Below are 14,376 nucleotides of genomic sequence, written 5' to 3'. Positions count from 1 at the left end.
ATTATTATTATTATTATTATTATTATTATTATTATTATTATTATTATTATTATATAGGCTAGCCTGTATTATGTAACGGAGTGTTATTTCAATCAAACGTTTTAGGTGTTGACTAAATTGTCCACCTTAAAGCTGTAAGTCTAAAACCCAAAAGCACAAGAAAAGCCAACAGAAAATACTGGTTACTTAGGCTATTTGTGCTTAAAGGGATCTTTTTGCATAACAGTGAATGTTATGTTCAGTAGAAACCTGGTGAGTCAGATGCCATAGCAACCTCGTGATCATATACTAGAAAGGGAAGATCATGCCAATTAGCCACGGCTACTTTTCTTTCCCACCAGATAAGCTATAGTACCTCCTAACGTCGTATTACGTGAGCCTGTGTGATTATGGCATAGTTGGGCGCTGTTGTGAACGCCACGGATGGATGGTTAACGCCCACCCGTAGGAACTGCTCATTTTGCAAAGGGGAAGCTCCATTCAACGGCTGATAGGCGGGTAGGCGAAACACAGGAGCGGCAGTTCACCATCAGTAACATACCGCGTCAGCCGAAAGATGGTCTCTGTGGAGTAGGCTGTCATTTCTGCCTTTGAAATTGAGACATTTTACTTTCAGATCAAAACCAAACCATCGCTCGAGGAATGGGTTCTCAATGTCCTCATTAATTCGGAGGTCTTCTCCTGTGTTCGACCTGCCGCGGAAATAGACTGACTTCCTACAATCGTTTCTGCTGTGTGTCTCACCGCTGCCGCAGATCTATTACTGTACTCGGATCATCTCACCCGGGCTCTCCGTGGCGGCGAGGGGGACCACTGGCTCTGGACATCTGGACACATCGGAACCACTCTCCCGTCCTTGTAGATACGTGCCCGTGTGCGTGTGTGCCCGTGCTGCCTATATGATGCCGACACATATGCGGATTCGGAGAAGGTCATTCCTTGGGCTTTTATTCCTTTTCTCGCTGTCCACCTCCGCATTGTATTTCATCTACTCAGCACCTGGTATCGGTGAGTAAACGCAAACATAATTGTGACAGTGATTATGTTGAATTGACCATAAGTGACTGTAGACGCGCTGAGGTTGTTTCCATGCGCTGTTAGGTCATGTTTGACAGCTCGCCTCCTCATTGAAGAAGACAAGGGAAGGCTCCATGCGCCTGTCTCCAACCTGACTCAATCTGTTCTAATAGCTACTAAAAGCTGGAACTCGATCCTATAATTCCTATAATAACACGTAGACCTACATGACTTGCAAAGAAATAGTAGTGCTACTGCTACCTATGAGAATTATGCTACTGTAATTACTGTAAGTAGGCCCAAAAGCTGTGATTGCACGTCTGGACTGGGTAGCATAACCATCAAGCTATCATGGTCATTGTATATCATTAAAAAGTTCTGCTATTTCTGGACTTATTTCAGTAATACTTTTATTCTTGCCTGCATAACAGGCTAATAGCATGGGTCTGTTTCCACTGAACATAGCACGCTGAAACTATATAGCCTCCAGATCACAAAAAATTGTTCCTGGCATATCATACGTCTGCTGAGCTTCCTTGAATTCCTCAAACAATGACTACATAAAATGTGCCTGATCACCCTTTTCTCTACTCACACACTTCCCTGTGAGTCATGGCTATCATCTCTGCTGAGTGGTCCTCTTGAATACACAGTCCATCCTCTTATAGGTGTGCATATACTTTTATCTATAGGACAGGCAGGAATGTAATGCAGGGGTTTTGTTGGATGTAAATGCATGTTTGCATACCTGACTGTCCTTGAATCTGAACCAGTCTCAGTGCAAGATGACACATATCTAAAAGTATGTATTAGATCATGTGTTGTAGTATATTTAATTTGACAACCCCATTTAATTACAATACAATTAATGCACTAGATATAATTTTGTGTTTGTGTTGTGGATATTGATTATGATTGTAGCACTGCATATAGGGTAATTCCAGTTAAGTATGGCTTAATGTTTACCATACAGTGTAATACAGTTATTGCATGTTTTTATTCCTTTTTTAGCCTGCTACTGATTACAAGGCATCAGGAAAGGATCCAATATTTTAGCATATTTTTTTCCACTATTTGTGTATTCAGGAAATTGAGTACCACCCAGTAGGGGATTTTCCGAGCCTGCCAGCCAAATACTGCCTGTTTGCGGTCCACTTGTCTGCAGTGGTGATTTTTGTTTCATCTACCAATTTGTAGAAAAAAATCGAGTGTATGATTGAATTGGTGTTCGAGTGATGTAGGTGTGGAAAGTGGACCCTTGGATCTCTTACGCTTTAGAATAGCCATCGACCCATTCGCACTTTTTACCTGCTGTCGACAATGTAATCAATAACGCGGTCAATTCTCATATGCTGTACACCTCACTGACAGGAATAGCCCAGTGTGTTCTTCCCAATAACATTTTGATGTGATGATTCTTTGAAAGGCAAAACAAATGGAATGTATGAATCATCTGGGAAAAATAATTCTTCCTTTTCTACTGCTCTTGAAACTGACCATAAGAAACCAGTCTCCAGTGTCTTGTACTGGCTTTTAGTATTGGCCTGGGTGAGCTAGTCTGGGAACTAAACACGCTCTTCATTATTGATGTTAACAAGCAGAAAAGGCAGGTTTAGCTACTGTTACTAAAAGCTACAGTTAAGCTACAGTTTTTTTACACATGAAGAAGCAGATAGATGAGAGAGAGAGACATGGAGAGATGAAGCAATTGGGTGGAGACAGAGAAAAAAAAGAATTTCCAGCATTGATCGAGCGTAAAACTTTGCATAAAGTTAGTTGTTAGTTTCATAAGACATCTCATTGAATCGTGTAATATCCGATCATCATTTTTGTGTTTTGATGTTATAGGTGCAAGTGTGCATTTTAAACTCACAAGATCTAAAGGTACCACATTCTTCAGCGGTTTGACATTTTTGTTGGACTGTTAAGCACCTCTCAAAAACTAGCGTTTCTCAGGCCTGTATCTGACCTGTGAGAGTGCAGGTCAAGGTGGCAGGTGAAGTGCACAGACAACTTAAGAATGAATGGCATCTAGAGGTTATATGTATCAGTGTTTCACAAAATGTTCAGGGACTGTATGAAGAATAACTGGATTTAGCTTGAACCAAGTCTTGGTTTATAATAACAATAAGTCTTTAATAACTCCACTCCTGGATTACATAGACTGTGTAAAGAAGTGGACAAAGTGAGTATGACATCACCCATAATGCTCGGCTCCAGTCAAATGAAGCTCATGATGCTGGAGGTTATAAGAGCGAATGTGGAGCCGAGTTTCATTTTAGGAATAGGAATTTATTAATGGATAAAACACTGGATCATGTAGAGCAGGTTAATAAAAACATTTTAAGACCAAAATGAAAAGGCTCCCAGCGGCAGTTACGGAGAGACTACAATTTTTCTATGTAAAGTCAAATAGAGTTGATGGAGCTGGAAGTGCCCTCATATTTTCTTCCTTTTAACCCTATATAACTCACTAGTGGTGACTAAAGGGTTAACTTTATACAGTTGTAGTTGAATCCTGTAATTGGATCTATTGAAGTCTGAGTCTAATGTGTCTTGACTTTTCTTAGTTAGACATGGCCTCATATACATTAATATGAATTCACATTTAGAGGTTAAAACAGTACTATTGTTATTTGTTAATTAGCTTGAATACATAAAGAGCAGTATTAGCAGGGTTGTATGGCAAGAGGAAACGGTTTGGATGAATGAGATTAGCTGAGCTGTGCTCTGGGGGAACCCGACCACAGCACCTGACAGGGCTTCCTCTCTCTGCCTTATACCCAGGTGGTGGAGAGCGCCATGCCCCACTTTTGCTGTTTTATTCCTCCTCAGTGCGCCTCTGATACTGTGGCCTCTGCTGCCCTGATCGGGATGCTGAGCGATGTGGGCGAGGAGAGCCGGGCCACAGCTGGGCCTGATCTGAGCAGTTTATTTAATTAAAACATGAGAGAATCCCACTGGAGTGAACAGAAGGGAAGACACACACACTATTTATAGTTTTGACATGCACACACACACACACACACACACACACACACCTCAGGTCCAGAGAGACGGGGAGGAGAAGACGTCAGGTACTAGTCATCTGGGACCACAGTCTCCCTTCTGACAATGAGCTCAGTACATTTGAGCTAGCCTATGAAGCAATGTACTTTTGCAAAACACAAAATATTAAACATATTCAAAAGGAAGATCTGGACTTTTAGTGTCAAAGTTACATCATAAACTATGTTCAAATTAACACCTAGGATTGGTGCAAGTCTGAACCAGTGGCAGTCTGCGAGGCTAAAACGATGTGCAAGTTTCAGCGTTGGTCTGGTTTATAGCTAACCATTAACCCTTAAAAATGAGCAAATGGTAGACCAAATGTATGACTTAAAAAAAAAAGTCTTGTCAACTCTTAGTTTAGTCCTTAGATACCAATCTCCTAATGAAATCATTCATTGAAAAAGTAAACATGGTCCATTTGTGAAGATTTAATGTGCAATGTGTCATTTAACAAAAGCCTATGTGTTTGCAGACACTTCCTATATCATGGCACAATCACACAGTCACAGTCGCATTCCGCCTTACCCTCATCGCATTTGAATCCTAATTTGGGTAAAAACTGACCCACAAGGAGTGAATCGATCTACTGAGGGATAAAGATCTCACAGACTCACAGATTGTTGAGTTTTGCTACTATTATTTTATGCATAAGCTCAAGTAGTCTATTTCAACATTTGTAATATAACATTTAGTCCAAACTATTGGGCTGTAACTCCAAGCCTGGATTACATCTTAAAGGCCAATATCTATAAATCTACTTTTTACATCTCTCCCAAGAACAACACAAAAACAGTTAAACCCCCTGCTGACGTGATCTAAGCAGCTGTTTTGTGGGTTTCCATAGTCACAAGAGCCTACAGACACTGAAGCCCACCCACTCATTGTAACTGTGCTAATGCCTCAATGTTTACCATGTATGTATGCAGTACTGCCTTTGTTTTGGCTGTCCCACTCGACTGTCCCCATCCTCCACCTGGCTAATTGGTCTATCCATTTTAAACCAACTTCCTTTGGGCTAATTTCCAATGTCCTACAGGGATGGTCAGCATGAGTGAAATATTAACTTGGTGCCAGCCTGCTATAGATGGACTCCTTTGTGACTAAACAAGCAGGTTATAAATTATGCAGCCACTCACTGTGTTGCTGCTGTGAAGTGCTATTTAATCTTTAGGTCAACATAATATTCTAAAAACAAACAAACATGCATTGTTGAATATTGTGATAAAGTAAAAAGGGTCTTGATTCATATTTGGAAATACACACATGTACACATCTGATAGTAATGAAACACCAAACAATATTTCATTTCTAGACTTTTTTAGTATACTTTTGATTTTTAGTACAATGAAACTGTACTATGTATTAGAAGTATTTGGTCATTTTAAAGTAAATTTAGCGTTACTAGTATGTCACACCACCACCGCTGCTCTTGTTAAGGTCTCCTGTTTGACATTTCCACTGCAGTTGCCATGGTTCCCTGAGGACGTGTTCCCTTCCAGAACTGTCTCCTTTTTTATTGTCAAAGCAACCACCAAAACATGCCATCTCGTCCCCCTAAGAAACCCCTATTAATGTCATTTGGGACAGGGCCACAGCACGTCAGACATCTTCTCATTGTAAACTGCATATCTGTACACTGTAGTGGTTCGACTGGATTTTATGAACTTGTTTGTACATAAAGTGCCTATTTTATGCAATTTTCTGATCTGTTCTAATGTTGTTTCCTCATCAAAAACATACCTGGAGTTGTGTTTTGTTACATTCACACATGTTTAACAAACCCTGTGTATTTAGGTGGAACAGAAAACACCCTGTTCCACCTTGTGATGTCATGTGGTAATACAGAATGTGCTCCACTGTGTTTTTAAACTCCATACACCTTCACCAAAATCATTTGGATCATTTCAGCTCTGCTATTGCCAATCTCTACAAAAGGTAAAAAGGTATTCGAAAGCTACCACTACATGGCATCATAAGGTGGAACAGATGTGGACAGACTAATAATTCAGGATTACATGTGTGAATGAAACAAAACACAACTCCAGGTATGTTTGTGATGAGGTAACATCATTTTAACATGGCTTAAGACAACATGTATTATATACTATGTTTTTTTTTTTTTTTTTAATGTTTCAAATAAGCAAGTTGTGAGCGGTGATTGTAAATTTAAATGTAAAACATTTTAAATCCAAATTGAATACCTTAGGGCACAATCGAATTTGTGTCACAGTACTCCACTTGTCCGAGATTTTAAACAAACATTAAGTCAAGTGTTTTTCCTCTGTTTGACTTGTTAATCTGTTGGCTGGCTAGCTAGAGTTTTACATTGTAAATGCATGTGCACAGTCCATGGCCATGTGACCCTAAATACTCTATTAACAATGGAATTCAGTTAAACATCAATAGACTGGCAGTTCATTGCATCTTGTGAGTCATTTAGAGGCAGCAGCAGCAATCCTCTTACAGCCTTTCATTGACCGTGTGATACCTAACCCCTCTGTCTCGAATGCTCTTATACACACCAACTCACATACTTTGTTCAGAACATGCTAAAGGTACAATAAGTATTATCCTTAATATGGGTTAAATAATAGTTTCACTGTGCCATTGTCAAACCACAACTGCCCATGCTTCAGGATGAGTATATAATGAGTATAATTAAATAAATGTCATGTAATAAAATAAATAAATAAATAAGTTTAGAATGCCATTTAAATGGGAGGTTTTCAAACTTGCATCAACCTTGAGTAAAAATACCCCAAACTGGTCACTGATTGGATCTTAATTCAAATGAAATTCAATTTTATACAGTAGCATTAGATATGCAGTTTATGATCACTGTAAAACTCTTAATCACAACAAAGCCATAAACTTTTTATTATGTTTTATGCTTCCTGTTTAGACTGAAGAATGATAAGATAAACATTAATACTAAAGCATATTTGTCGTTGAGTGCCACTGAGATCAAGTCTGTACCGTTATGAGCCTTACATCATTGAGTTAACACTTAAAGCCCAGTTTTACTACGTCACAGTTATTATCTCTTTATTCTACTGTTGAACTAGTTGTATTTGCTCAACATGACTTATTCAGAAACTCTGATAAGGTGCTTTGGTACTGAAAAGATGTGAGAAAATGCACCCTCTCCATCAGAGTGTACAAGTGATAAGAATGTTTTCAAGCATGACTGTTGTGTGAATAGACTGTAGGTTTAACTTCAACCCCTTTTATCCTCTGAAGCTCACATGACTTCTCTTGGGGAAAGCTTTGTACTTATAGCACCTTTGTGTTCTTGTGTTAGCTCCAGATGCCCTTCCTGTCCCATCCCTCTATCTAAGCAATAGACCATGACTAAATCTACACTTACTTTGTGTCTTTACATCAGCTTTAACAGGTAATTAACATTGTTTGTGTCTAAACATTGTCACTCTGATCAGTGCATTTAAGAGATAAGTAAAAAGCATGTTGTCATAAGGATCAGCTCAGGATTTGACTTAACACTTTAGCACCCTGCTTTGAATAAAGTGACATGTCACTAGACTATTGGGTGACAGTAGCTCAGTTGGCAGATTATTCGTCCACTGACCCACAGGTTGGAGATGCTGTTCCAGCTCCCACAGATGAATGCTGTCATTATGTACTTGGGCAAGACACTTAACCCACCTCACCCCCAGTGTCTACTAACACCTGTGTATGAATGGGTGAGTGATTCCTTGATGAGTGAGGCATTTTGAGTGCCTAGAAGGTATAAAAGTTCCTAACAAATGTGACAATTTACCTTTTAAACATTTTGAAATCATTCCCACCAAATGCAGACAGGATTTCTGACATTAAGATTTATTGAGAAATCAAGGAATAGTAAGATTTTACTGTCAATATTGAATTATTCATTGTTTTATGCTGCATTATACCACCAAAGCAAGTTTCTAGTCTATGAATTTTGTTCCTAGTTTACAAATTTTGTTCACTGATATAAATAGATATTCTAGCCTTTAATGTACTGGTAAATCCTGACATTGTGTGATTAGAATAAATTCAACTCAATGACTGTACTCTTACTGATTGTATCTTCACAAATCCATTGTGCGTTGGCTGTAAGATGACCAGCACCTTGTCTTGCTCGAAGGACAGATGGCAGAGCAGCAGAGGTGAGAAGGGGAGGATGTGCGGTGGGCTCCTGTCACAGACACAATGGGAGTCTTGTGTTTGGTGCACTAATTATTTATGTAACCTAATCATCCTGAGGAGAATCCCATCTCTGCTGTCCTGGTCCAAGTCTGTCTTTGTTGTTGAGAGTGTCACCGTGGTTATCTGAGTCATGTGTGGCAATGGCCATAAGATAAGGCTGAGGTGGACTACAGAAACACATTATGACAACAGGTGCGCTTCCCGATAGCAGGTGACGTAATATTCTGTGCACCTAGGTATTATGTTTCCTGGTCCAACTGTGAAAACCTGTTGGCTGGACACTAGACAATGCGTTTGACCATGAAACCTTTCTCCAAATTCAGTATCCATCACTCTTACACGCAACACTGGCAACTGAGCATTTTTTGTACTCTGGTAACATTTCTATTGTTGTACTTTGTAATGAAAGGGTTTCAGAGGACATTAGGACAGTTTGCAAGTATTCTCTATAATTTACCCGAAGTGACTAGGCCTGTCACGATAACAAATTCTGAAACATGGTCATATTGAAACTACTTTCTGCAACTCACACAAAGCAGGATAATCCCATTAAACCAATTTTTAACAAACCGTATCGTTCAAAACTGCAACAAATAAATTAGAATTAACATGTAATTAACTATAGCAGGTATTTATTCTACCCTCTACAGCTCCATCTTACGTTACTTAAAAGTACATAGTTGCCAAGAAAAAGTACCCAAAATAAATATTGAGCCTCAAAATATATTGTTCCGTGTTGTATTGAACGATAAGATATTGTAATTATCGTGACAGGCCTAGTCAGCTTATTGGGTTCTTCCATCGCTTTTTTTGGCCTACTTTTTAATACTGTTTTTGCTAATTATCTCTGTGGATGTTTGGCGAGCTCTTTTAATGTTCCTGAGTGGATGAATTTCATAGTTTAGCCCTCAGAATACTGTGCACTGCAAGAACAATGCTGCCTGGTCAGTTTTCTCCTTTGGCATGTCATTCCACAGTGGCTTTGAGAGATTGATTTCTAAAATATTGCTGCCACTGCTGTACTGCTTTGGCCATAAAATTCTCATAAAACCTACACAAAAGGTTGTCATTAGAAACCGGGTTGCCATAGTTTCCAGCCGACCAACAGTGCTTGCTCTCAGGTGTCTGCATCAGCAGCTTTAGTTAGGCATGGCAGCAAATATAAACAATGAGCACACAACCAAAGAGACTTGTTAGAAGTGACTTTAATAAATCCTTTGTGAGTTCAAGTTGATTAGCCAAGCACTTATGTTTCCTACACTCATACTATGGGATTGTTAAAGGTGCACTGTGTAACTTTTCTGGTACAGGGTCCGTCACTTGCTTGACTCCGTGCAGATGTCTTTTTCTTGGAATTTCTTACAGTATACTTTAACCTTTTCCATGGCGACAAGCGAGGCCACATCACCAGGCCAAGTTACAGGTCATATCTGTGGAGAAGTGGCCCCACTCACAGTAATAAAACATGTTTGTTGTAGTTTTGAGACATAAAAATGCTTGTAGTAGAATAAATACAAGATATATGTGTTTAATGCCAGACTGTGGAAGCAATAACATCAACATGAGACAAGCAGGTGGCTCACTATCAGAAAAGTTACACAGTGCATCTTTAAGTACAGGCAGATGGCAACTTAACAGCTGACTAGAACAGAAATCAATATACAGGACAGAGACGCTTTCCTTTCATTGATTTGCATGCATAAGTATAACCTGAAGTAGCTTGAATTGATAAGGCAAGTTAACGTTAGGCTAACAACTGTTTTATCTATGGCAACAATAAAGATGTAATGTGCAACTTTTCTGGTAGAGGGTCAGCCACCTGCTTGCCTCTGTGAAGATGCATTGCCTGGAATGCTCCACGGTATGACATTAAACATATCCAACTATTTGTTCATTATGGGGTGTTTCTATTGCGAAAATACGATAATTCCTTCTGTGAATAAGTGCGCCACTCCACAGATCTGAACTGTAATGTAGCGTAGTTCTGAAACCTGCTTGTCTCCCTCTTCATAGTTAGGTTTAATCTATACTGTGGAACATTGTAGACAAAGCAATAGCATTTCCATGGAGACCCTTCGCTAGTAATGTTACACAGTGGACTTTAAAAAACATAAGACAAAATGCACACAAAAAACCTACTTATAAAACTTATGAAACTTATATATGCAATCAGCTGTTGGGTGTGTTTCTTGGTGTGTAACTTCATAACTAGCAGTGTAACGATATCCAAATATTGTCACGATATGAACCTCATGGTACGATATTTACTGCGATATCGTGGGAAAGCTCACGATATGGTGGGGAGGCTCACGATTAGGGATGTTGCAATATCCAAATCTTTCAGTACGATATTTATTGTGATAACAAAACTGTTAATATGCTACTTTTTCTTCTTAAAATGCCTTGACAAGACTTAATCCAAAGAACTAAGTGCTTAAAAGTGCTTAGAACTGTTATTTATTCTTGTAGTCTACACTGAAATGGAGCAAAGGATTATGGACTACGTAGTTCCCTCTGTCTTTTTTTAGCTGCACCATAACTCTTAATTTAAGCAAAGAGACCTGTAATTCAATATATTGTGATGGTCCACGATATTATTGTGAGTACTTTGACGATACATCATCATGATATTTCGGTTACTGTTACATCCCTATTCATTACTGAACAATATGTATGGCATGGTAACAGAAAACATGTTCTGAAGATGTAGCCTATGTGGATGGATATTATATTTTTTATGCTCCTTACTTTGATAGTCATGCAAAGACATTTGCCATATTTTCGTAAAGGGGCTAGTATCAGTTGAAAGAGCAAAAGTGGAAGAAGTAATGTCTGTTTTGTGTGGGAAAAATAGTACTGTAGTTGTGACAGTATAGTAGCTGTAGTCATTATAGTCATTATAATCATGTCATACATTGTCATGTACCTGAGGTATTAGTTAGTAGTGGCTGTACAGTGTAGGGTTATTGGCAGAAGTAGCAGCAGTAGCACACAGATTTATTTATCCAGTCACCTCCAGCTGTGCACCTTTCTTTAATTGAGTGGGACCTCACATAAACAGTAGGTTCAAATGTCAGTGTTTCCCACAGGTTTATATACGAGACTAATATTTACTCAGTCTTGTTTGCTTAGTGGAGGCAATACTCGTAAATGTTGAATACTCCAAACATTGTATGCAATAAAATTATTCAAATTTAGATTGCTTAATGCTTAGCTTGTTTGAGATAAGGGCAAAATGAGACCATGGGGCCGCTCTCTCCTAAGGGAAACACTTCATTAGAAACTGTGTACCTGCCCATGTGTACAGTGAAGAATGCTTTGAATGACTGCCAAATATGAAAACAAGGGGAAATGAGCTGGCCCAGCAGAAGAGAGGTGGGTCACAGCAGATTACTGTAGTTTTTTTATCATTCATACTGCTCCACTGATAATGTGCTTTTTGACAATAGTTTTAAGTGGTTATGAATCAGATAGAGAATTAGACTGGCCTGGGCAGTGATCTTTGGTACGAAAAAGGATGCTTCATGCCCAATAGCCTGAAGGTGTAATATATTTCACTTAACAATAGAGTAACTTTTATTATCAGATTAAATACATAGAATTCAGTTTTTATTCCGCTATGTGAAACGTTTGGCTTTTTAAAAAGCTATCAGTCTAGTACACAGGTGTCAAACATAAGGCCCGGGGGCCATATCCGGCCCTCCAAGACCTTTAATGTGGCCCTTGGGTGATCTTCTACCAAAATATTTTAATTATATTTTCTATTAAAATATTGTTAATTTTCTGCGGTGCTGAGCATAGCAGCGTCTCCAGCGTCTCTGTGCGTGGCCCCTCCCACCAGAGCAGCACAAATGAAGACTTGTCTCTTTCCAAATGCTCTTAAAGGACGATCGTTTTGACTGTTGACCATGACACCCTCATCAGCAAAATGTCCAAAATGAGAAAAGTGGAGCCGAGTGCAGGATTTTCTTATTGTTATTCCTGTTTCTCTGCACAAATATTTGAACTTATTGTTATTTTTGGGGTTTATATGCCATGAGTTTTCTGATCCGGCCCCTTTGGGATCAAAGTAGTTTGGATACGGCCCCCGAACCAAAATGAGTTTGACACCCCTGGTCTAGTACTTGCTTTAGTACAGTAGCTCAGTTGGATTGTTTGTCCACTAATCCAAAGGTTCCCGTTCTCGACATCAAAAACATCATTGGTGGAGCGGTCAGATCCACTGACCCACAGGTTGTTGTGTCCTTCGGCAAGACACTTAACCCACCTCGCCCTCCTTTTGTCGTGTAGTCTGCACTGAAATGGAAGGATCACATTTTCTGCAGTTACCTCTGTTTTACTGTATTGTACTGTATTTTACTGTAAGGCATTTGATATTTTGTATTTTACCATATCACAGTACTTCAATCACTGTTACAGCCATAGTAACAAATACCAAAGTGTGAGGGACATGTCCCAGTTTGTTCCTGTAAAATTAAGCACCATATGTATCAACTGTAAAGAGAAAAATATTTTCATATATTTTTTGAATAGAAACAAGTCACAGGGCTCAAGTTCGAGTCAAGTCCCGAGTTATTGGTAAATTGCTTTGAATGTTTAGGTGCTAAGGTAAAAAAGCAGTATCCTATCATATCTTTCTTTTACCTCACAATCCACAATAATTTCCCCCAAAAGAAGAACTACCAAAGACCTGTATTGGTAAATCATTTGAAATCAGAACACTGGGTTGGTAAAAGTTATGATTTTTTTTTTAACTGATCTATACAAATACCAAAATTTCTGCACAAGGCCTTGATCAGCACAACCCTTATCGCTGCCAAGAAGAAAGAAGGAAACTGCTTCAGCTCACTAGGCTGTAACATGAATCCTAATCATATAATGAACATCTCCACTATAGTATATATTGTTAAGTTAGTAAACCCATAACATTACTTTGGATAGAAATGATCATTTGTTTGAATCTGAACTCAGGTTTAGGTTAATTGTGGTTTTGTTTTTCCTCTGAGTCAGTTTCAGGTAAAATAAGAGCTGATTTAAAAGCCTTTGACATTGAGATATGAATGTGCTGTACCAGCATGATTCTTGGTTATCACCAATCAACAATTTACAGAGAACATTAGTCAGATCTCAAATCCAAGAATGGTAGTGAAGAGACTCCACAGACTTGGAGGAAACATTTAGCCATGTTTTCAACTCATTACAATGCCCTAGTGACATTGTCCCGCTCCTACACAATGATTCAAACTAATGTTGGAAATAGGGTCATAATAACAGGTTACCAAAACCTCACACTTTATATAATCAAACTTTTTAGATAATATTTTTACTTTTAAGACTGTCATGATTATTTTGTAGAATTACATTGTGACCTGAATAATTGCAATTACTAATTATTGACTGAATACTCTTCTTGACATTCCATACCCAGAGATAAGTCATGTAGTTTTAAGCTGAGTATTTTCTCTGTGGAATTTGCATGTGTCTGGCTGGGTTTCCTTTGGGTGCTCTGCTTTCTCTCGTCAATCGTTATAGAAAGTACACAGAATAAAACATTACTATGATAAAAGAATTAAAAAGAACCAACATTACATTTGCACTGTGACTTAGTGACATTCAGGCCTTTATTCTGAAATGATTTCCATTTTAAACAGCATGTCCTGACTCTTGACATTACTGTAGAATTCATGTAGTGTTCTGTGGTACATCTGTTTGTTTCTGTGTCATGTGTAAGTCTCAGGGGACCCAAAGCCACACAGGGACAGTGGAGCAGATGGACAGACAGACGAATACAAGATAGGAAAAAAAATCTACTGAGCTGGACCCATGCTGTCCCTGCTGGTGCACACTATGGCCTTTTATTTGAGCTCCAAAATACTTAGTATTACTAAGTCTGACCAGTCTATACTAGGGCTGTTAATCACTGGGTCCCTCACAATTCAATGCCATGCATGATACACGGCTCCCTATATTATCACGATATTATGACACCTGTGGGAGTCGATTGCACATGGTACTCTAATGTATTGCTGTTTTTTAAAGAAACAAATACATTTTAATAGCAGTACAATAAAGTTTATTTGTTAAACCAGTACTTGTGCAAAGTTCATATGAAGTACATCT

The 14,376-nt window shown here is 38.7% G+C and overlaps 1 protein-coding gene across 1 annotated transcript in view; it reads left to right on the top strand.

The window, feature by feature from the left end:
• The first annotated feature begins 315 nt into the window (after nt 1-315).
• b4galt5 (UDP-Gal:betaGlcNAc beta 1,4- galactosyltransferase, polypeptide 5) overlaps nt 316-14,376 on the top strand; it is a 34,547-nt gene continuing 20,486 nt past the window's right edge. The window contains exon 1 of the mRNA XM_020929653.2: nt 316-1,008. Coding sequence (XP_020785312.1) covers nt 900-1,008 — 109 coding nt within the window. The 5' untranslated portion in view covers nt 316-899. The remainder of the gene's footprint in view (nt 1,009-14,376) is intronic.

This window comes from Boleophthalmus pectinirostris, unplaced genomic scaffold (assembly GCF_026225935.1).
Source record: "Boleophthalmus pectinirostris isolate CB_2022bp ecotype Guang Dong unplaced genomic scaffold, ASM2622593v1 HiC_scaffold_8, whole genome shotgun sequence".
Classification (NCBI taxonomy): domain Eukaryota; kingdom Metazoa; phylum Chordata; class Actinopteri; order Gobiiformes; family Gobiidae; genus Boleophthalmus; species Boleophthalmus pectinirostris.
This window is presented reverse-complemented; position numbering and strand designations above follow the sequence as displayed.